Genomic DNA, 24,873 nt, shown 5'->3' on the forward strand with positions numbered 1-24,873 from the left:
TGTTCTAAGTCTAAATCGCTTTAAAATTATTTGATTGAAAAGCGGGTTGAAAATTACATGCTTTTTCATATTAAAAATACATACCGTGATGTAAAGCTATTTTCTCAGGGATACATAATGTTTATTATTTTTTAATAATGGAGGAACAAACTCTTAAATCAAGTGAACTCCTTCACATACCCAATTGTGTGGCAAGGTAAGGAAGTGCATAAAATGATTTGCATCTTAACACCTGTCTAATAGGAACCGGATGGAACCTGGGCTCCTGACCTTCTGGCCTCCATAGTTCATGAGAACAATCTGTTAGCTGTGAAGATCTGCTGTGGCCAGTGGTGAAACGAGAACAGCTCTGCCTTTAGCCAAATGCTGCTGGTTAGGAGAGTAACCTCACAAGAGACTAATTACTTAACATAGCTATGAGAAAGAGCATGAGATTCCCAGACACAGGAAATGAAAAGTCAGATGTGGAGGTATGGATGGATGGAAGGGGGCTCTGAAAGCTTCCAGACAGGAACTTTAAAAAAATAGACAAAAGTGGGGTAATCATTTTGCAACTCTGTCAACTGTTAGAGTCTGCAGTTGTTGGGTTCGGAAAATATATTTTGCAATGTGCGCTTGTCCTAGCCCAAGCACAGCAAGTGAAGGACACATTCCTCTGTGCTTTGTGAAGGAAACAAGGCAAACCTTTGGTGATATGCATGTTTGTCTGATCATATGAGTCACTGCTCCATGTCAGGGCTAAATCTAAGTCATATTTCCATGTGTGTATTATAGAGAAGTCATGGAAAGGGCCATTTTTGCAGGGGAAGGGCTGGGGAGACAGGAAATGAATTCAGCCCCCATGCAGACTCAACCGTAGGAAAAGAACTCTTGACATTTCAGAATTTTACTACAAAGGAAAGAGGGTTTTGCTTTGCATAAACTTCTCTCAGATTTATGGACATGAAGGCACTTTCCAAGGGTAGAGAATGAAATAGAAAGGTGAGAGAGAAGGCGTTCCAGATAAAGCTTGCTTTCAGGATTTAACTCTGAGAAACATGGGAACTAATACCGTAAGTGATACACACAATGACCACAATAACTCCAATGAAACAATGCAAAGAGAAAGAAGAATTCAGATCCACTACAATGACCAACTTGCTTCCAGAGAATTGAAAATGAAACACTTTCGTCTTCTCCTTAACAGAGGTGGTGGACTATGGGAATGAGATCTGGCGTATGCCGTCAGATGCAGTCACTGTGACAATTTGTTTTCCTTATTGCAAGGGAGGTTTCCATGGGAAGAGGGATTTATCGGAAAAATGGCAAAGTATAAAAATCGAAAGCATCAAGAAAACATTACAAAATTTAACTTAGAACTATGAGTATGTGGGAAAAAAGGCTCTTTCTCCTGAAGCAACTGCAAGATGCTTTCTTACAATGCCATATACATACTGGGAAAAGTTCCAGCTGGAACGCATCTCACTGCGAAATGGACAGAAACCTCAGTTGTGGGAGCAATTTGATCCCTCTAATCTCAGAGAATACTGTTCCAATATTTAGCCTGTGATTGTGATTACAGCTACACTTTTGGAGCAAGTAAGAACATAAGCCCTTTCTCTTTCTTGAAGATGCAGGACAGGAGAAAGAATATGTACATTATATATGAAACTATTGGGCAATATGATTAACTCAGATATGTAGTGTGTCCAGATCACAAGTGAGCCTCTACGTGCAAAGCAGAAAAAAAAAATCCCTTCTCATAGAGATAATAAAATGGAACGGAAAGTGTTAGACTTGAAGTCAGGAAAGACCTGAGTTTGAAATCCACCTCTGTTAGACCATGGGCAAGTCATTTACATTCTCCAAAACTCAGTTTCCCCATCTGTAAAATGGACATAGGAGTACCTACCTCAAAGGATTGTTGTGAGAGTCAAATAAGACAAAATTTGAAAAAGTAACTGGTAAATCTTAAAGTTCTATATAAATGTCAACTATTATTTTAAACATGTAAGTGAATTTATTAAAAATTCATTAGAGTAGTGTGGGACCTGATCAAACCAAATCAACAAGTATTTATTGACCAGCAAATACATGCAAGACACCAACAGATGAAATAAAAATCTTCTAGGCATATAAGAAGGATGGGAAATGATCAGTTTTAAGCAGGACGGATGTGTGGTTTCCCAAGATGTCAAATAGCATATGAGAATCAACCCCACAGTTGCTGAGGTGGTAGCTGGCTTTCTGGTGAGCTAGGCAGAACAGCTCTTTGGAAAGAACACCAGATGTGGACTTAGACAACCTGCATTCAAATCCCAGTTCTGTCGCTCATTCCTTGTGAGACCTCCGGGTCTCGGTTTCCACATCTGTAAAATGAGGGGGTTGGTATAAGTGACCTCAAAGGTCACTCCTAGCTCTAGATCTGTCATCACCTGCTGGCCTGCAATTTCTGCATTTTTACTCCAGGACCATACACAGGCAGTTCCCACTTTTGCTTGAAAATTCCTTGAAAACTTTGTAAAATGGATCACATTTTCCCATAGGAAGGATGTTGTAATTGGGTGTTGTGTTCTTGACCAATTTCTTTGCATTAAAACAACAAGAACACATTGATATCACCAACAATGGACTAAAAACACAGAGGACAGCTATTCTATTGTAAATTGAAAGAGTAACATTATGCTCCAAGTCTAATAAAGTAGACATTTAAATCAAACTTAGGATCTCATGTTTGGAGCTGGGAAAGGCACTAAATGTCATCTGGTCCAAATCCCTTATTATATAAATGTGGAGGTTAAGGGACTTCTCCAAGCTTACACAGGTAGGGGCCGTAGCAGGTTTCGAAGCCATGACCTCTGACTCCAGAGACATAGCTCTTTCTCCTGTACTACTCTTCCTCTCAAGCTTGTTCTGCCTGGTCTCAGAGAGCAGAATTAGGAGCATTGGGTAGAAGCTGCGCAGAAGCCAAATTAGGCTTGAGGTCATGAGATACTTCTTGATAGACTCAAGCTATCTAAAAGCTGAATAAGCTGCCTGAGGTGCTGGGGTATCCTGCTCCCAGGAGGTCTTCCAGTAAAGTGGATGACAACTTTCCAGGTACATGCTGGAGGAGATTTCTTGTTCACCTGTAGGGGAGACTACGTGGGTCCTGGGGTCTCTTCTAACTCTTACTTGGTTACTCCATAAAGCTTCTATATAAGTCTTAAAAACACTTCACTCTACCATAAAAGTCACCTAAAACAAAAAAATTGGCTGTAAAATCATAGAATACAATGGAATCATGACATCTGAGAGCTGGATGGCTCCCTAGAGATCATCTAGTCAGACTCTCTTGTTTTATAAATGAGGAAAATCAGTCCCCATGAGGTTAAAATGATATGCTCAAGATGACACAGTTAATGGCAGGGTCACTCTAGAATCCAGGTCTCCTGACTCCTAGTCCTGGGCTCTTTTCACCACATGACACCGCCATGACTGTAACAAACATTACTTAAACATTTGATTACTAACAATTTTTCTTGACTGGGAATTTAGACATTGCTATTGGGGGATCGTTTTGTATGGCTTTCTGCCAGTGTAAGCTTCTAAAGATACTTCCCAGGCTGGACTATCTCTTTGTCACCAATTTCCAAGGACTGAAGGGATGGCTTTGCTGCTTTCCTTTTCCCTGTCACCACCTGTTGCTTCTAGACAGGGTTTTTCTTTCTTCCCTGGCTCTTAGCCTAGAGAACAGATCATAAAAGCTCAGAGTTGGAAGGGATCTCAGAGGCCATCTAGTCCAACCCATATTCAAGCAAGAATCTCTTCCGCAAAATTCCCAATGGGAGGTCATCCAACATATGCTTGAAGACTCCTAACAAAGGGGAATCCATCGCTCCCCAAGGCAGCCTAATATTCTTTGGGTACCTCTAATTGTTAGGACTTTTTTCCTGACATCCAGCCTATGTTTGTCTATTTGTAGCTTCTTCCCACTCCTCCTAGTTCTACTCTCTCAGGCCAAGCAGGACAAGTCTAAACCTTTTCCACATGAAGTCCTTCAGATGCTTAGAAACAGCTGTCATGTCCCACCTGTTTTCTCTTCTGCAGGCTAAACATCTCCAGTTCCTTTAACTGATTCTCATTTGGCATGACCTTAAGACCCCTCACCACCCTGGTTATTCTCCTCTGGTACTATCCAGATTATTATTGTTACTCAATTGTATCCAGCTCTTCATGACCCATTTGGGGTTTTCTTGGCAAAGATACTGGAGCAGTTTGTCATTTCTTTCTCCAGCTCATTTTACAGATGAGGAAACTGATGCAAACAGGGTTAAGTGACTTGCCCAGTCTTTCACAGCTAGTGAGTATCTGAGGCCGGATTTAAACTGGAGTCTTCCTGACTCCAGGCCCAGTACTCTATCCATTTCTCCAGCTAAGCTGTCCATGGCATAGTTGGCAGCTTATTGGTATCCTCTCTAAATATTATTCCCAGAGCTGAACACAATATTCCAGATGTTGTCTGAATAGGGCAGGGTAAAGCAGGACCGTCACCTCCGTACCAACCAACTTACAAATATTTTTGATGTATTTAAGATAAAAGTAAAACGGTAAAAAAAAAATCCTTCTTAACTTTCCTTTCTCCTGTTCCCCCCCCACCCCCCACTTAAACTCTGTTGGCAATGACAAAGATACCTGGAGGTGATAATGGTGGATCTCTGAGGAAACAAAGGACTGAAGAAATATTTATAGACTGACACAGACTCAAAGTAAAGTCTTCTGAGCTTTGTTATAGTAGTAAAAAGGGGGTCTCTGGAACAAGGAACAAAGGATGCCTCCTATGGTATAGTAAATAAGAATACTGGGCTTGAAGTTAGAAAGACAGTTCAAATTTTATCTCAGACACTTACTACTGTGTGATCCTATGTACTCTGTGCCTCAGTTTCCTCATTTGTAAGACAGGCTTGGATTCCGTGGCCTCTAAGGTTCCTTCCAATTCTGAACCTGTGATCTTATAAGGGCAGAATTGAAAGCACAGAGATCATGGGGAGGGACGCTGAAAAGTGTCCTACCTCCAGAGAGCCTCAGTGCTGGTTCTAAACCAGTATATGGCGAGAGAGAAAGGAGAGAAATATCAAACTCTAAGAAAGGAAAATTCCTCTGGCCACTGTAGGTTGTCCATTTGCATGTAACAAAATGGTTGAAGTGTAACACAAATAAGATGCCTATAGCTTCAAAGTTCCAACACTGAATATTCCAGCTCACATTGCATCATGTGAACCAAGAGCCCAATCAATCCTTAAAGCTACATTGCAAAAATTAACCCCACAGATTCTTTTCTTGCAGTATCATGGGAAACATATGTTGTGGCTTAAAAGGGTGTGTTGGTTCATGTTTGTGCCAGATATGTATTCACTAACCTTTACAATGTGAAGCAGCCCTTTGTTTAAGCCATCTTTTGTGTCTTGATCCCAGATGTTAGCCTATAAAAGTCTTGCTTGAGTATGATGCTTGTATAATATAATCCACATTTTGTGTACAAATGGCCACTAATGACCTATATTTGAGCTACAATGCACAAACACTTGCACACAGAGAGCTTGTTTGTTGTGTGAATAAAAGGATAATTCATTAATTTGTTGATTGTTTCCTCTACTTTGATGAGTAGAGACATCTGTTCTTTTTACATATAGGAATTATCAATTTAGAGGAGGGATCATACAATAGTTGACCTTAAAGGTCATCAATTCACCCCCTCATTTTAGACATGAGGAAACTTTGGGTTTGTTGGTTCTCTGGGTATTATCCAATAAGTCGATCAATAAGCTTTTTTTAAGTGCCTGCCTGCTGTGTGCCAGGAACTGTACTAAATGCTGTCCATATAGAGAAAGATGAAAAAGACAGTCCCTGCTCTCGGGGACTTCACAATCTAATGGGAGAGACAACATGGAAATTTGTAATTCCTTTTGCCATTCTTGATGTTCTGATGGACCAACAAGATGACAAACATTTTATAAATAGACCATTTCCTTTTTGTAACTTATGCATTTCTCCAATTCTAGAACACCAAGTGGGATAATTGCTTCATGGAGTGAATATGTAATCGGTTTAGGCTGAAGAGCATGAATTAGATATTTTAGTCATCCCAGAAGGTTGATGCACCCTCCGGTCTCCTGTTTTTATAAGCCTTCTGCTCATGGTGCTATCACCAGACTCTTCTCAAGATCAGACCACCAGGGGCCAAGATGTACCATCAGGAGGAAGAGTTTGAGAAACTAGGAGACTGACTGATGTTCTTTCACTTGTTTTATTTCTCCTTGTTTAATGCTGCCTGCCGGTGTTTGGACTGGTTCTATAAGCTCGCCAGTGAGGGGGACTCCCTGTGTGGAACTATTCACTAAAGCTGATTGGCAACTGGCATATAACTTACAGACTTAGAAAGTTGCTCGGGGTCACTGATGGCTTAAATATCACGCTCCTAGTCACCCAGCCGACATATGTCAGGGACTGGACTTGACACCGGCTCTTCCTGACTCCCAGGTTGGCGCTGTACTTACTACCCCATGAGATTAATTCATGGCACAATGGCAAGAGCTCTGGATCAGCAGTCAAAAAGAGACCAGGGTTCAAATACCACTTTTGTCATTTACTGGTTGTGTGACCTTGGGTAAGTCACTTCATGTCTTTGAACCTCAGTTTTCTCATCTATAAAAACAGGGATAATAACACTTGTCCCACAGGGTTTTTGGAAGAAAAATGCCTAGTGAACATTAGGGTGTTATATATATGCCAGTTATTATTAGACAGTGGGAAAAAAATTTGCTTTGGAGTCTGAGGACCTGGGTTCAAATTTTGTTTTTTTTTTTTCATGTACTACCTGTATGACCAAGGTCACTGTATGACCTTGTATAAGTCCTTTAACTCTTCTTGCCTCAGTTTTCTCATATGTAAAATGAAGAGGTTGAACCAGATGGCCTCTGAACTCCCTTCTGGCTTTGGATCTAATTTATTACTTTAAGCCTTGTAAATCCTTCATGTAAAGCAACGTGCAGCTTCCTTTGTTTCCTTCTGAGACTATCTCTTGCTATACATTCTTTATAAAAAAGAACTTGGAATTAAGAAAGCATGCTACACAGAGAAACATAAATCCAGCATTCTCACCAACAATAAATTCTGAATTTGGCTGCTTGACAAGAAACAAACAGAGATAATTGAAAAGCAGCCTGCTGTAGTGTGAAGAACACTGGATTGAGATGCAAAGGACCTGGGTTGGAGTCTCCAATCTGAGGCTTCCTAGCTGTTTGACACTTGACCTCTGGCTCCATTTACCACCCCTCCCCCCCATGTTTTTGTCCAGCCTCAAGATTTCATAGGTGAGTGTATCTACTAATAATAGGGACTCCTTCTTAAGGCTGAGCTTTCCGGATTGATGAATGAGAGCAAAGTTATCTAACCCACTTTTAAGTAGCTAGTCCCAGACCATGCTTCATGTCCACCCACCCTAGATATCCTGCCATCTGCTCTGTTCTTCTCTCCCTTTCCACTTTTTGATCTGGAAGAACAAATACAAGAGCAATAGAAAATTTGGTTCCTGCCTGTAATGAACTTATAATCTTGTTAGAGGATGGACTGGCCCACAGAGGCTGGGAGAGAGCAAGAGTGTTGAGCAGAATAAATGATAGTAAAACATTAAGCAGCAGGTCAGAAGCATAAGAAGAATTCCAAGAAAGGAAAAAGGTCAAGGTTGGCTATGGAATTGCCAGATATGGCTTCACAGAGGTGTCAGGACTTGAGCTGAGCCTGGAAGAAGGCGTTGGTTTGGGAGAGGGGGCAAGACATTTCAGGCAGGGAGAACAAAGGCTCAAATAATCATGATGTATGAGAATGAGACTAGCCTTGCTGGATCTAAGGACACATGTGGAAGGTCAGTGGCAGATTACACTGGACAGGTAAAACAGGACCTGATCGTGAGGGTCCTGAAGGTCAGCACAAATCATTTAGACCTGAGGTAGTATGAAATAGCCATTGAAGGTTCTAGAACGAAGCAGAAAAAAACAATAGCCTGGCCCTGGCAATTCATGCTGTTTCATTGATGAACTCCATTCAATGGAGCTTTGGGATGGTGCTTGCTTATGAGAAAACATATCCGTAGGGAAAAAAAATTAGGGCTGAGTAGACAAACACATACCTCATGTTTGTTTAAAGCCTTGAGACTCTCTGCCTGAAAACTGATCTTTTCTGTGGTCCTTCTGACTATGGCCCATCAATTGATTTATAACACTATGTGAGATAACAGTGGTTTAAGCTTGCCTTGAGTAGGGTTCACCAAGGCCATGGAACACCCATTATTTTTACAGTTATCATGGAACATGATAAATGAGGTGGGAGGTTTGGTAGATGTTCTCTGTCTTTGCAGTGTAGAAGTGAGGCCAGAATGGGAGGCGATTTCACAGGTAAAAGTAGATTATGAGCTGTGTCATGCTGGGCAAGTTACTTAATCTCTTTGTGCCCCAGAATCCCCATCTGTAAAATGATGGGGGTAAACTCGATGGCCTCTTCCAGTGCTAAATTCTGTGATTCTCTGATCTTGAAAGCACCACCAAACACACTGCAAGGTCTGGCCCCTGAAAAAGGACAAGCGTCCTCAGAGTCCTATGGCTTAGAAAGATTTCCAAGTATTTCAAGACTTTTTTTTTTCAGGGATTTTCTCCAGATGGTTAATTCAATCCACTAACTCAGAGAAAAAAAGCCATACTAAGAGTTAGGAAAGATGACCCCGATGTGAAGGTTTTAAGCCATTGATTGGCCCACCACTACTCTTATCATCAGATTGATTGGTGTGTCACTGTGCCTCTAGGTAGAACTGAAGTTACTACAGGGAAATTTCACACTCAAGAAGGAGAGCTATATAAAATCACTGATGGTTCAGTGGGTCACCAAATATGCAAAATAAGGTTTGATTAGATGCTCCTTTGTAGAAAAAAGACCAGGAGATTTTTCCTAGTCTTTTTCTCCTCTCCCTAACTTTCAGTCCCTGACTCTCTTCAGTACCTAGCATAGGTCCTGGCATACAACACATTAATAAATGCTTGTTTATTGACTGATAAAACACAGAGCTATATCAGATGTGTAGAAGAGTCCTAACATAATTTACTTGATACCTTGTAAAATTTATGATCAAACCAAAATGTGTTGGAAAACACACACACGCACACACATAAATACCAGTAATTGATATAGCTGATTTGGATTCCATAGTACAATTTCTTTTTATGTCCTTGTTATTTCAGTTTTTAAAAATGGTGTTACTAAAGTATGGACATGGGCATCATTAGTTCTAATACCATTTGAATCAAGCCCTATGTATGTCTGAAAAAGAATTAAATTTATTTCAGGGAAAATGAAGGAGACATTTTTTAGAAAAGAAAAATAAGACTTAAGTTTTCTCTAATGTACACAAAGCATTTTAAATTAATTCCACATTTCCAATTTTTTTTTTATCAGAGTTCTGTTTGGAATTCCCATTTTAAATTCCAATAGGAAACACATGAATTTGTCCCCAGGGTGAGAAAAAAACCCAATAACGAAACAAATATGTAAAGTATTTGATATAGTCTAACTTTGCCTTGTTTAACGTGAAATGTTTTTCTATTATTTGGAAGGCTTTCCCATTTGTAATGTTTGTAAATTGCAAAGTAACAAATGTAGATTTTATCATCATTTTCATTATGTCAATCATGTTTTTGGTCTGGACCAATGATTGCATTGGTTTAGAGAATTCTCAGTGTAGAAACTTCTTTCACTAACACAGATTGGCAATTCATTTTAGGAACTGGACCAAAACACTAAGAGGTTAGGCCACACAGCTAGTGAGTGTCAGAACCCGGACCCAGGTCTTTCTGATTCCATTATTTACTTCTTCACCTTGCTTCCCATAATGATGACAGAAGTCTAATCTCCCTACAATATCAGCATATCCCTGGTTAACCCGATAAAATTTACCACATATTTGACAGGCAAAACTTGCCACTTAAAGTAATGTTTTATGGAGGGCCTAGATGATACAGTCCTACTTGTTATCATGTTCCTATCCACAATGAAATGAAGAAGAATTTGAAAGACAAAGGTCAAGGACAAAGACGTAGGTTCAAAACCTTGGTTCTGTCACTTCCTGCCTGTTTGGCCTTAGGTAGCAATGGTGTAGAGCATAAGGTACTGGACTTCAGGTCAGGAAGACCTGCATTCAAGTCCCTCCTCAGACATCTGTTGACTTTGTCACTCAAGGCAAATCTCTTCACTTCTCTGGACTGCACTTTTTTCCTTTATTAGAGAGGGGATTGAACTAGACAGCCTTTGGGGTTCCTTCGAAATCTAAATCTATGATCTTATTTATGACAGTGACCCAATAGCTGGGCTTTAGGACAAAGAAGTGGCACTTTGGTCTGAATTACATGATGATAAACCACAAAGCCAGAGGTCTAAACATGAATCACTCCTATTGCCAGTAAGAGAGGTAATGGACTGAAGATCCAGAATGAGACGTGCAATTTTGGACAAGGTCAATGTGGGAACTTGTTTTGATGGACAATATATACTTATCGTGAGTGGGTTTTCTTACTAGTCTATGGGGGTGGGGTGAGGCAGTGAAAAGGAGTGATAATTAATGCTTGAAAAAAAATGATGTAAAAACCCTCGCATGAGTCAAACCCTACATGTATCATCATAATTATTCTACAAAGGAACTGAATTTAAGTTAATTTGAATTTTCTTGTAATCATTGAGAGAAAAATTTTCTTTGTTGGCCTGTGGTTGAAACAAATTAAAATTACAGTCTCCCTTTTCTCCTAGCATGTTTAGGGTGAAAGAACAGAGAATCAAATCTTTTCTGGCTTGTGTGAGTACTAATAATGTCTACATTGGTTAAGCTGTTTCAAAACCTTTATGCAGTTAATGCAACTACAAAAGCCTCTTTGAATTTTTCAGTGTGGGAATTCCCTCTATCAAAGCAGATCACAAACTGCTCATGGCTTATCTCTCTTATGGAGTTGTTTGAGCCATCCAGAGGTTATGTGACTTGCCCAGGGTCAAGTAGCCAATGTATCAGAGGCAAAATCTGAACCCAGATCTTTCTGACTTCAATCTAAGCATTCTCTTCATATTCCAAGCTGCCTCTGTGAAGCTTAATAAATTTAAATGTAAAACCTTCTGACTTTCTCAAATGACTGTAGCTTTAAGGGCACCAAACCAATCCATATTTTGGGAGATGAATAAATCCTCTGCCTAGTCTACTAATACTGTGCAATCTGGCCAACACAGCCACATTACAAAAATTGTGATAAACCTGCTTCTTTCCCTGAATTATTCAGACAACTGAGGAGAAAAAAAAAGGTGTGTCTCTTTCCTGAAAATTCATTAGGTCTTCAAAAGGCACTCCTTTTTGTACAACATATACCTAGCAATCAAATTAACATTGTAATTAATGTTGGGAACTTTGAAACATTTATTTTATGAAAGGCTATGCTTTCAAAGATACTTTCCAAAACTTACCACTCACTAGGAGAGAACCAGGATGCTTTTTTTCCCTTTCAAAATAAAACTTCTCCTCCATTGTAAGACACCAGAGCACAGCCCTTAATGTAAACAGAAGGGAATGGCCAAGAGATAATGGAGGCCCTAGAAGATCATGACTTTGGAATCAAGATAATAAATTACAGTTCAATCTACATTGCTACTTACCTTAAATACATTGATGGGGATATCAATGACAATATAGATTAGGTCTCCCAAGGCCAAGCTGGCTATCAGTGCATTAGGGCCATTCCTCATACATTTGTTCTGGTAAATGATCCTGAGCAGAGTCGCATTCCCCACCATTCCAACGATGAAAATAGCACAAGATATCACTGTGTTGATGTACTTGAAAGCTGAAGTGATTTTAGTCTGCTGAGGGCAATAGTTACGCATTGAGCCATTGCTTGGCAAGACCAAGGAAGTGGGGCGGTGGGTGGTGAAGGGGAGACTGGGCTCTGTCCCACGAAATGTGGTCAAATCATCCGCAGGGTCACTCAGATTTGTGTGATAACTTTCAGGATTGTCACTGACCACACATCCAGCCAACAGGAGCCAAAAGGAGGCCCCGATATAAAAGGTTTCCATCTTGAAATCAAGCAGAAGTGTTCTGTCTTTCACACTACTAGTCTTGGGCAGTCACTTTTTTCACCTGGATGTAGAAAGAAAAAGACACTTGATTGTAAAATCCAACCCGCATTATCAAAGGTCTGAGAGAATCTTTTCTAACTAGGTAAGGCGTTTCAATATCAGACTACCCTAACCATCTGACAAAATACTTGAAGAAAAATCCTGTAGAAAAGGCCCCCTGCTTTCAACAACCAAGTGGTGTAGTAGATAGAGTGCCAGATTTTGGGAGTCAAAAAGACATGAGTTCAAATCCAGTCATTTAACTGACTACATAATCCATTTCAAGTCCATTTAATTTTTTTCAACCTTAGTTTCCTCATCAGGAAAATGGGGATAAAACTAAAATCTACCTCACAGAGCTGTTACAAGGGTCAAATGAGATAATATATGTAAAGTACTTTATAAATCTTAAAGTGCTTTGTAAATGTCATTATTGTTGTGGTGGTTATTTTTATTATTAATTATCATGCAATAACATGGCGCTGTGGAAAGAATACTAAACCCTATGTGTGACCTTGGGCAAGCCACTTCTCAGGGCCTGAGTTTCTTTATCTATAAAAAGTGGGGTTGGTCTAGATGACTGTAAGGTCCCTTCAGACTCTCAATCTATCTCAATGTTATGATCATCAGTGATATGGGCCAGTACTTGTCAGCACGTGTTACAAAGCCCTTTCTTCACAGAGAGGACAAAAGACTCCTTGCTAAGTTAGGGCATGTAAGAGAGTGAATTTTAATGGATGATGATGGAAGAAAGGCTGCTTGTTAATGAAGAATGGCCACATAAGCAGAATTGAACTATTAAGATATAGATTATGAAGCTGCAATGAAATGGTCAGATTCCTTAAAAGTAAGCTCAATTTTATAAAAGTTTCTTTTTTTATCCCTGTAGTAGCCCACTTTTACCTTAATAATTTTTTTTTTAAATTCTGATTGGGTTCAGCTCAAGTGCCACACTTACAAAAGGTTTTTCTTCATTTCCCCAGTTATTCATCCTCTCTCCTTAAAAAAAAAAATTACTTCAGTTTTATTTATAGGATTACACATTTAGAGCTGAAAGAGGCTTTAAAAATGTTTTTTTTTATTATATTTTCATTTAACAAGCATTAATTCTCTCTCTCTTGTGCCTACCTACCACCCCATTTCACAATTAAAAAAAGAAAACAGAAAACTGAAAACCCTTCCAACAAATTTGCATAGTCAAGAGGAACAAGGGCTTTGCCCAAAAATGTATTTTTCATTTTAAGACCGTCAATTCTCTGACAAAAGGTGGGTAGGTAATCTGTTTCATTTTTGGTCTTCTGCGTTTGTGGCTTGTCATTGAATTAATTAGTAAGAAAAGGGACTGAAAAGTCTAAAAGGGACCACAGAGGCTTATAGAGACTTTTATTTTATAGTTGAGGAAACTGAGGCCCAGAGAAGTTAAGTAATTTGCCCAAGGTCACACAGGTCATAAATGGATTTGAATTCAGATCCTTTGCCTGAATTTATTTCCACCACACCATATTGCCTATCTGTGTTTATGTTGTTTTTTCCTCCAGTAAAATATGGGGAGGGGACTATGTGATTTTTTTGTATCCATTTATCAGTTAGTTGAGTCTAATTGAATTTGGTCTGAAGGAGCAGCTGGGTAATGGTTTCACTTCTTTAGCCAACTGTGCTTGAGTCCTGGTTTGTAAATGCTCAGTCCCAAGACTTTGGTGCAAGGCGGATGCCCATCATAGCTTCTGTACCTTACACTGTAAAATATGTGAGGTTTTTTTCCAATGGAGTCTATGAGAAGCAAACATTTCCGAAGTGTTCAGCGGCTGTAAGATCCAAGGACAAAGCAGCAAAACCCATCAGCTCAAAGAGAAGAGGACAGCAAAGACTGACTTAGCCAAAGCTTCTTGGTTTGACCACTGCAGGTGAACCCTGTGTGCTAACTTTCTAAAAAGAGATGCAGTTTCCGAGAAGTGGAATGGGCAGCTTGCCCATGACCGCCTTCTAAGAGGATCACAGTTAACACTGCCTGACACTATCACGTCTTTCATCAGAGTTGCTCCAGAGGCTTTGAACATCACCATTTTGCACTGATTAGCTTTGGCTGATTACAGCAGGGTGCTAATGAGGCCGAGGTTTGTGGGTTCTTATCCTGGGATCAGCCCAACTTCACATATCACCCACTCTCTCTCCTCCTCCTCCAATTTATAACCATATACTGCCCCTAGTAATCACCATTTCTCTGCCAGCTCACTCATAAACCAGTGCGGCTAGTTCAAGACAACATAGTGGGTTGGGTTCTGTGAAACCAATCCATGCTCATGCGAGAAAATCCTCTACTCAGTCAATTCAAATGGCTTCCTATTGCCTCTAGGATAAAATATAAACTCTTCTGTTTAGCTTTTTAAAGCCTTTCAAAACCTGGCCTCTTTGAACTAGCCAAGCTGGCTTTCTCTCTGTTCCTCACATCTGACACTTTCATTTCATGCCTTTCTACTATCAATGTACTCTATCCCTGCCTTTGCATCATAGAGCCCTTCAAGCTCCATCGTGTTCATGAAGCTTTCTTGATATCCCCAACTCCTTCCCTCCCAAACTAACTTGAACTTAACTACTATGCATATATTCATATTATACACACACGTACACACCTATAATGTTCTTGTCTTACCCATTATAGTGTAAGCTGTTGAGTTCTTTGCATAGTGCCTGGTATATACAGTAGGTGCTTAATAAGTATTTATTGATTGATGAATTGAAGTTGGGTCTGTGGCTTATCTTGTATATGGAAGATTGCATATAATTTACAAATCAGTTCAACAAGCAGTTGTTAAATGTCTGAGGAATGCAAACACACAAAAAGAGTACTTGCCCTCAAGGGGTTTACATTCTCCTGGAGTGAGGCATTAAAGCCGTAACAAAATTCTCCTTGCCTCTGTTAAGACAACCCTAGGTTTCCATTGGCAGTCTGGGACGGAAATGTTAACAGAATCAGCACATCTCTTCCCACAAAGAATCACGGGATCCCAAAATTGGAAGGGGACTCAAAGGCCATCTCATCTGACCATGAACATCCTGAACAAATGACCAGTCAACCTCTGCTTGAAGTTCTTGAGGTGGAAGCGGGGAATCCAGGAAGTTCCTCTTTACAACCAAGCTTAAGTCTATTTTTATTCAATTTCTCTGCGCTGTTGAAGTTTTATCCTCTGGGGCCAAACAGAACATGACTAACTCCCCTTCCATACTGGGGACACCAGGGTTAGAAGTTTATTTGTGCCCGGTTATAGGATCATAGATTTAGAGGTGGAGGAGAATTAGAAATCACCTAATTCTAGCTCCTCATTTGGTAGATAAAAAATCTGAGACTCAGAGAAGTGCCAGTTGGGGGACAGAACTGAGACTGGATCCCAAATCCAGAGCTCTTTGCACTGGACCAAATAGAATCTTCATGCTCGGAGACTTCAGTTATCAAAGCAACATCTTTGTTTCTCAGCAACAAGATCCCCTCTACTTGGCAATTTGGAAATCCCCCCTTTACAAAAGGGTGACAGCTCAAAACAAGGTTTCTTCTGAGAAATTAAAGTGAAGGTGGTTGGTGTTATTTGATTGACACCTTAAAGTGGAAGGGGATGGTTGGGGAGGAAAGATTTTTTTTTTTTTGTATATTAACTCAACCCCATGGAGAAACCTCACCTCACCCCCTCTCCCTGCAACTTCCAGACAACTTGAAAACTGGTTGGATGTCAGGGCTTTCTCTGGAAGCAAACTGGGAAGGAAGGAGATTAGGGAGAAGAGTGAAATTGGTTACTGCCATGTGTGAATTTCTGAGCAAACCCAGTGGATGATCAGGGCATGTGCTTACTCCTTCAGTTAGACTTAGTGAAAGTGATTGGAGCCTAGAGAAGTTAGGTCTCTTGAAAAAACGCTGCATCTCTGTGTAAAGTCCACATACCTCTTAAACTCAGTCGTGCAGTGGACACAAGAACAAAACCCCTGAGACTTCAGTAAGAGGCACGCCTGTTCAGAGCCAGACGAGTTCCCAGGCAAGGGTATATTCCCAAAAGCGCAGCCCTGGAGTTTGTAAAACACCCTCTTTACTCTCCCTTAGACCAAGCACCTCCTACCGTTCCACCAAACCTTCTCCACTGGAGAGAATGAGGGCAAGGGGGTTAGAAGATACAACGAAATCTATTCAGATTAGTGTGTTCAAGCAGGAAGGGGGATAATACAGCTTAATGGTAACCCTTAAGTAAAGATGATGGAGAAAAAGTTCCAGTGAAAAGACAAAGAGAGTGAGCCCTGGATTTCCAAACGAAGATTAAAAGTTGAACACCCTTCTCCCCCTCCCCCAAGTCTTCAGCAGCTTTTGATCAATATCACCTTCCACTGACAGCAATAGCCCTCAGAATCAATATCAGCTGGGCTAAATTTGCATTGGGTTCATCCCTCTGCTCCCCAGACAGAGCTGGTCACACTCTGCAGGTATTTGCGTCAGCCCCCAACTGGAGGTTTCTATCAAACTAAGTGGCTTTGAAAGTAGACGCTGAATGGACCCCCCACCCCCACTCCTATCCCTTATCTCTCTCCTTCCCCACCCCCTTCAAGGCTCGCTTTCCAAGCGCCTCTCTACCTCCTCTCCCCTTCTATATCGGAGTCCCCGAAAAGCATAAGAGTTTCAAATACCATGGAGGTCCGCGCCGGGCTGGTTTTCCGGGCACTAGCAGCTGCCCGAGTCCCCGTTTCAGGCATGAGATTCTCGAAGCCCAACAAAGTCAAGGCGAGCAGGGATGTCCTTCCAGGCGCGGGCTCCAGGACAGGCAGCAGCGACAGAGGAAGAAGTGGCTGCAGGCTCTAGCCTTTCCAGCTGCTGCTGCCGCTGCCGCTGCTTCTGCAAACTTCCTCAGTGTGGCTTCTTGGGGGAGGTCTTCCAAATTCTCCCGTCTCAGTCAGGCTGAGTGGAATTGAGATTCTCTACCTCTGCTGGTCACTGAGAGAAAAGAGATGAGTGTGTGGGAGCGAAATCATGGGAGAAAATGAAAACTCCAAAGCAACACCCTCCTCCCTCCCCCCGCTCCCCCCAAAGACTTCCCTCCTCCACCTCCACTCCATAAAAACAAGACCAACCCCAAACCTCCAGCCCCAAGGAGGCTGCCTGTATTAAACACTAGCATGTGCCTCCCAGGCACTGGAGAACTCAGAGTTCTTTTAACCATTTCCTCTCCGAAATGGTGCCTAGGAATGAACACTGAAAGTGGAGTCAGAGGACCCGGGATTGGTTTTCGGCTCTTCTACTGACTTCCTGTGTGGTCTCGGAGGAGCCTCTTTCTCCCTCTGGGCCTCAGTTTCCTCATCTGTAGAGTGATGAGATTGGATTAGAAGACCTCTGAGATCTCTTCCAAATCTAAATCTCATGATCCCAGGAGCCCTTGAATGAATGGAGATTATTAACCAGAGCCAACAATTGCACAACTGCAGGATTAGGAATCAGGAGACCTGGTTTCTAGTCTCTGTTCTGCCGCTTTCTGCCTGAGTGACCTCGAGCAAATCACACAACCTCTCTGGGTCCTGTTTTCCTCAACTGCAAATCGACAGGCCTGGACTAGTTGATCTCTAGTTTTTCAAGTTCCAACATTCTGTGTGAGGTAGGTTTTATGGCTCAACAACGTCCTTCAAAGACATCCAAGCCCTTTAACCATAACTCCAGCTAGGGCTGAAACTTCACTAGCAGACCTGAAGGAGAAGAAACAGTGACCACCAGCAGTTCGTATCTCTTACCACAAGCTTTTAACCATGAACCAGTTAGCCCATTAGAATAAAGTCAGGGTTGCCACAAAACCAAAGGGTCTGGTTAGCTTTGTTACTCACTCTGTGCTTACATGCTCTCCTAATCTCATCATAGAGTTGTTCCTAGGGATATTTTGTGAGAGAGCATAGGGGGCTCCATTCAACCCGTGACCACTTTGGGAAGAACCATTCAAGGTCTCCAGTAGTCATTTATCTAAACTGCATTTATCTCAAGGTCCTGTTACTCCTTTAGGCAACTGAAGTGGTCAGAAGGATGGAAGGGGGTGGGGAGAGGAGAGAGGAATTATGGAATGGGGAAGCCTGCTTATAAAGACAGATTGAAAGTGGAGATGACTGCTGTCTGCAAAACTGTTGTTCAGTCATGTCCAACTCTTCATGACCCTATTTGGGGTTTTCTTGGCAGAGGTACTGCAGTGATTTGTCATTTCTTGGTCTAGCTCATTAGACAGATGTGTAATTGAGGCAAATGAGGTTAAATGACTTGACCAAGGTCACACAGCTAGCTTGTAAGTGTTAGGGTCAGATTTGAACTAAGGAAGAGGAGTCTTTTGTGACTCAAGGCCCAGCACTCTATAGACAGCACCACCTAGTGCCTGTCTACAAAATTAGCAAATACTTTTGATTGCACAGTAACATGCAAGATAAATTGTTTCTACTGGTAACCCTTTCTATTGAAGGACGGCAAATGGAGAGAGAGACAAAGCATTTCCATCACTTAGGTATTTTTGTCTCTCTCATTTTTTTTGTACCACCTACATGACCCGGGGTAGATCACTTGACCTGATCTAGGCCTCCTTTCCTCATCTGTAAGTCAAGGGGTTTGGACAAAATGATGTCTAAGGTTTTTCCCTAGGTCTTATGAAACTGTGACCCATTATAGTAACTCCCATGAAACAAGTTTCTCCGCTGCCTACTCCTTTATATTAATGGCAGAGTGAGCAACATACTTAACCTTTTCCTCAGTTTACCCATCTGTAAAATGAGGATAATAGTAGCGACCACCATACAGGGCTTGTCATGAGGATCAAATAAGTTAAAATAAGCAAAGTGCTTAGGAAACCTTCAATGCTGCTGTATAAATGCTCCTTACTATTATCATTACTGCTACCAGAACAATGACCGTCACCTCTGGAAAAAGGTTCAGCCTTCCTGCCCTTACCCTGGGAATCATAATCATGGAAGCCAAAATACACTTCATTCCTGCCAGCTAAAATCCAACCCCTTGTCAAGGCTCAGCTCAAACGCCACCTCCTTCCAATTGCCTCTTGGGTAAAATATAAGCTCCCGCTTAGCTTTTAAAGCCATATACACCCTGGCCTTAATCTATCTTTCCAGCATCGTCGAACTTGACTCCCCTTCCTGCACTCTACCATTCAGGCCAACTGGACTTCTCTCTGCTCCTCTCACATCCCATCCCATCTCCCATCCACAAATCCTGGCAACGGCAGTGCCTAAAATAAGTTCCCTCTTCGCCTCTGCCTATAGAATGCTTCTCTTCCTTCAGGGTGCAGCTCAAATCCCACCTTCTAAAGGAAACCTTTCCTGATCCCCCAGTGCTAGTGCCATCTGTCTCAAACTATCTTGTGTTAATTTGTATTTATTCTAAATATACTTGTATGGAATATTTATCTGTCATTAAAAGACAAGCTCCTTCCAATTAGGGATTGTTTCATTCTTTGTACTTGTATCCCAAGCACCTAATACAGTGTCTGGAACATAGTAGGGGCTTAATAAATGCTTTCTTGCTTGATTGAAGCCTTCTCTGCTCTCCTCACACTCAGTTATTAGTTACCTCTTCTTCCTCAGACCTCGAATAACATTTTGTACTTGTTTTTTCAGTTGTCAGCATTTATAAGGACAAAAGAAATGTGGGATGTTTGTGGGTTGGTGAGTAGTCCAGTTTGATTATAGCACAGAGTGTGACTGGTGTGGGGTGTTGTGTGAAATAAGACCAGACGGTTGAGCTGGTGCTGGATTGTGGAGGGCCTCTAAAGTCAGGGTAAGGAGTTTGGATTTGATTTGTTAGGCCATAACGAGTCATTAAAAAGTTTTGAGAAGAGGCATGTGTGATATGTAGAATGTGGTCGATATAATCACTTCAATTAACCAGTGAAGTTGGGGATAGGACAATGGAGGAGAAAGAATTTTTTTGTTAATAGAATTTAACCAGCTCATTTATGTGGCAGTGTTGTAAAGGCAAGAAGGCTTCTTTAAGTAGGATAAGCAGGGACCTGAACCTTAGGATCTCACTTTCACAACTGCACAATTGTATCAGTTAATCTCTCAATTATTTATCTTTAGAAATGCAGCACTTTTCCAACCACAAATCTGTAGTCTAGTAGCCAGACTATGTCTCAGCAAAAGAGATTTCATAAAAATCTGCCTGGCCCTAGGTCAAGTTTGAAGGAGGTGAGATTTTTCTTCAGTGGTCTTAGCCTCCTCCCCCAATCTCTCTCTCTCTTTCTCTCTCTCTCTCTCTCTCTTTCTTTCTTTCTCTTTTAGCAATTTTCCACACACCAGGGCCCCAAGTTCTTTTCCAAGAGATTCTCTCCCTGCCTTCCACATACACTTCTCTCTTTTTACTCACCTCTTCAAGTCTCCAACTAAAATCCCAACTTCTACAAGAATCCTTTCCTAATCCCCATTAATGCTAGAGCCTTTCCTCTGTGATAATTTCTAATTTATCCTGTCTATATTTTGTTTGCATATAGTTGTTTGTATGTTATTTCCAACATTAGATTATGATCTCTTGAGAGCAGGTACTGTATTTTTCTTGGTGTCCCCAGTGCTTAGCTCCGCTCCTGGTATATAGTAGGTGCTTAATAAATGATTGTTGACTTGACTTAACCCTCAGTCCTATTCAGGATAATAGGTGGTACTGATTTAGAAGAGGGGATGAGGAGATAGAGACTGGACCTTTAACATCATTGGTTGTTTAATCATTCATTTGTGCCTGACTCTTGCGACTCCATGGACCATTTAATATCTTGGCAAAGATGCTGGAGCGGTTTGCCATGTCCTTTTCCAGTGTCAGAACTCTCCACTATGACCTGTCCATCTTTTGAAACCCTGCATGGCATAGCTCATAGTTTCGTTGCGCTACTCAAACACCTCTAACAGGACAAGGCAGTGAACCAGGAGGGGAACATCATTGGTATAAAAGGCAAACGAATACCTTCTCTGCAGTTTGTATAGAGCACTGAGAGAGTATTTGACTTGGTCTGAGTTCACAACCAGTGTGTGTCAGAGGCAGATTCTGAACCCATGCTCTCTGGATTCCAGGCCACCTGCCCACTGTACAAGGTTAACTCTCTCCTTGTTCTTCTATTGTTTTTAGTCACATCTGATTCTCGGTGACTCCATTTGGGATTTTCTTGGCAGAGATACTGTAGTGGTTTACCATTTCCTTCTCCAACTCATTTTACAGATAAGAAGACTGAGGCAAACAGGATTAAGAGACTTGCCTAGGGTCACACACCTCTCTCAGTAGGAATATAATATTTTAAAAAGGATAATTATTATTCCATATGAGAATATTTTGCACTTTAACAGAATCAAAGTCTAAATTCAAAGAACTTGAAATTCATTCATTCAGCAAACATTAAGTGCCTACTGTGCATAAACTTCTGTACTAGGTGCTAGTATAGATGATAATAATAGCTAGTATTCATATAGTTCCTTAAGGTTTGCAAAGAGCATTACAAATACTATCTCGTTTTATCTCCACAGCTACCCTAGGGGGTAGGTGGGAAGTGCTGTTCCTGTTCCCATTTTATGGAATCGAAGCTGGGCCAGACAAAGGTTAAATGACTTGGGCAGGGTCAAACGACTAGCTTGTTAAGTCAGATTTGATCTTAGGTATTCCTGACTCCAGGTCCAGTGAGCTATTCACTGTGCCACCTACTGCCACTTCTCTAGAAGTAGATATAAAATTTAGGTAAGAAACAATCCTTGCCCTCATAGAATTTGCTGTCTAGTAGTGAGGATAAGAAACACACATATAACTGTAACATAAGATATTCTGTGATAAATGATAGCACTACCAAACATAGTGCTCTGTGAGGTCTCAAGAGAAAGACAGATGAGGGAAGGCTTCCCAGAAGAGGTGGTATTTGAGTTGTGAGTTCTGGTAAAGATGGGAAGAGAAGAAATCACACAGGGACAGTGTGAGTAAAGACACCAAGACATGAGAGCACATTGATTGTCAATGACAGGGGGAGAAGCCCAGGTTCTTTAGGCTTGTAGATGGGAACAATATGAAAAAAGATTGGAATGGAAGGGCCTTGAGTGCCAAGAAAAGGAATTTGATAATTTTAGGTATCAGCCAGTCAGGAGAGGGGGTTTCTCTAGGCACCAATCCTTCCTGGTGTCTCAAATCAAACCTACCCTACCAAAGTCAAATTTGTTGCTGGTAATTTTTGTTGTGTTTACTTAACCTAGAGCAAAATCTAAAATTCCCTCCCCTCAAAAAATTTTATGTAGAAAGCAAACAGAAAACTTTGAGTCCCTAAAAAATGACAAATATTTAAAAAATGAAGTTCAATTAGAAAAGATATTTGAGTAGTCCCAAATACAATGGGGATAATTATGAAGTACTTGTTAATGAATGATAAAATTCTTATTTTTCATGGTCTATCAGCTAACAAGCATTTATTTAATGTCTTTTAGGTGTCAGACACTATGCTAGGTGCTCAGGATACAAAGACAAAATCCAAATAGTCCCTGGCCTCGAAAGCTTACATTCTCTGGAAGGAAACAACATGTACAAATATAAGTGAATACCAAATGTGCACAGAGTAAGAGAGAGGCAAGAGCCTGGTATACTGGATAGCAAAATGGTCTGAAAGCCAGGAAGTCCTGGGTTCAAGTCATACTGCCAAAAGCTACTAAGCTACTGGTTGTTCAAGCCTGTGCAAATCCTTGAACATCTCAGAGTGCTAGGTAATCCTCTGAGTTACAGAGAGTGTCATCCTGCAGTGGTCGAGCCAAGGTTTGAATACAGATCTTTTGACCAGAGCTGTCACCTGCATTAGTAGAACAGAACTTTGGCCTAAGGGCCCTGATTTAGGGGAGAGTGATTCTCTATTTCTTATCCTCTTGACTATCTGCGTGGTGCCTGGTAATTCTCTGGAGGTCTGGGAGGCCACTGCACCCCAGGGACTCTTTGGGGTGCAGGGTTCTGTCTTCCTGGCTTTACTGTATTCAAGATGGAACTGATCTCTGAATCTCTACATTCTTCTTCCTTCATCCATGATGTCCTCAGGGTTCCCCAGGCACTCTTTCATCTACCTCAACTAAATTTGTCAGGTACAATTTAGGCTAGTGACAGCCTTCCTTCTGGCTCCAAATTCAGTTCTGTTTCTACTATTCTCTGATATTTTGTAATATCGGGGAAATGCAGAAGGAGGAGGTACAAAGCTTTAGTACAGGCCTGGTGTAACTTCTTTTGATTAATGGCAGTGTACTCGAGGAGATGGAAAAAACCAAATGAGGATCACATTAAAGTAAAACACAACATTTTGGATGTCGGCTTTTTTTTTTAAAGAGAAACGTAAAAATGGCATCTGCTTTAAATAAAAACAGGAACCTAAGCTCTATTGAATGGTGCAAGAAACTCAAAAGAGAAGGGAATTTACAAGACTAAGAGAGAAGAAGAGAAACAGAGAAAGAAGAAGAGATGGAGGGAGAAAAAGGATAGGCAAAAGAAGACAAAAGGATAGAGGAAGATAGAAGGGGAGAGAGAGTGAGGGGAAGAAACAGAATGGGACAGGAAAAATAAAGGAGATTGGAAATTGGAAAATAAAGAGGGGGAGAAAGGAGGAAAGAGGGGAGGGAGAAAGGAGGAGAAAAAGGAAAGGAAAAGTGAAGGGAATTTAACAATCTTCTAGTGTAATCCACTTATTTTTATAGATGAGTAAATTGAGTCTTGTAGTTATGAAGTGGCTTCACAGAATTTGGGAGCTGGAAGGGACTTCAGTGAACATCTAGTCTGACCCATAGACAAAAAGATTTCCCACCTATAACATCATGACAGATGTTATAGGTGGGAATAGGTAGATGTCATGTCCAGCCTCTACTTGAAGAGCTCCAAGGATGGGGAATCTGCCACCTCTCAAGGGAAGCCATTTCACATTAGGGCAGCCCTCATTGTTATGTGTTGCTCAAGGTCACACAGGTAGTGTGGGCAGTTATTTGGCTCCAAACCCAGCACTCGTTCTACTGGCCCGACTTGTTCAATCAATCAAATGACTGATCTGTTTCATCAGCTTGTTAATAAAGGCATATCTAAACACAAATGCATTAATAAAAATAATAGCTTTGTTAAAGTTTATGAAATAAAAGGGGACACTAGGGAGTAGGAGAAGGGCTCAGAATCGGAGATAGGAAAGGCACTTTTTAAGAAAACAGGAACTTTGTTAGAGACTAACCCTGGCTGGAATGTGAAAATGGAGAGTTTTGGAGAGGACATTGTTGCAAATGAAAAAAAGCCTTAATTAAACAAGGCCTTTGATATGACTTTTTTTTATTCAATTTGAGCGCCCACTCTGTGCCATGAAGAGGTACTATCAGGGCACAAAAATCGAACAGTGTCAGCCTTCTAAAAGCTGAGATTCTATGAGAACTGAGTATTCCCAGATAAATGCATTTAAATTCAATTGCAGGAGAGAGGGGCAACAGGAGGTAAGGGAGGCACTTGGTAAGGAAGGGAGGAAAATTACCAAAGCAAAATTCATGGACTTTGCAAATTTGCCCAGAATTAATCTCAGTGTCTGGAACCTCTGGGACATTTTTATGAGGTGAATCAGGATAAAATTAACATCAAGAGCAGTTTTGAAAGAAAAAAGACTACCAAAAGGAGGGAGGAGAGGACCTACTTGGGTGGAAGCAGCTAGGAAAGGTCAGAGAGGCCAATTTTGGTACACCCTGGGATGG

At 41.1% G+C, this 24,873-nt stretch overlaps 1 protein-coding gene across 1 annotated transcript in view; it reads right to left on the minus strand.

Moving 5' to 3' along the window:
- Positions 1-17,214, minus strand: part of EDNRA (endothelin receptor type A) — an 89,357-nt gene extending 72,143 nt beyond the window's left edge. The window contains exons 1-2 of the mRNA XM_036763838.1: positions 16,819-17,214; positions 11,695-12,178 (exon numbers count right to left, since the gene is read on the minus strand). Coding sequence (XP_036619733.1) covers positions 11,695-12,114 — 420 coding nt within the window. The 5' untranslated portion in view covers positions 12,115-12,178; positions 16,819-17,214. The remainder of the gene's footprint in view (positions 1-11,694; positions 12,179-16,818) is intronic.
- Positions 17,215-24,873: the final 7,659 nt, after the last annotated feature.

This window comes from Trichosurus vulpecula, chromosome 6 (genome assembly GCF_011100635.1).
Source record: "Trichosurus vulpecula isolate mTriVul1 chromosome 6, mTriVul1.pri, whole genome shotgun sequence".
Lineage (NCBI taxonomy): Eukaryota > Metazoa > Chordata > Mammalia > Diprotodontia > Phalangeridae > Trichosurus > Trichosurus vulpecula.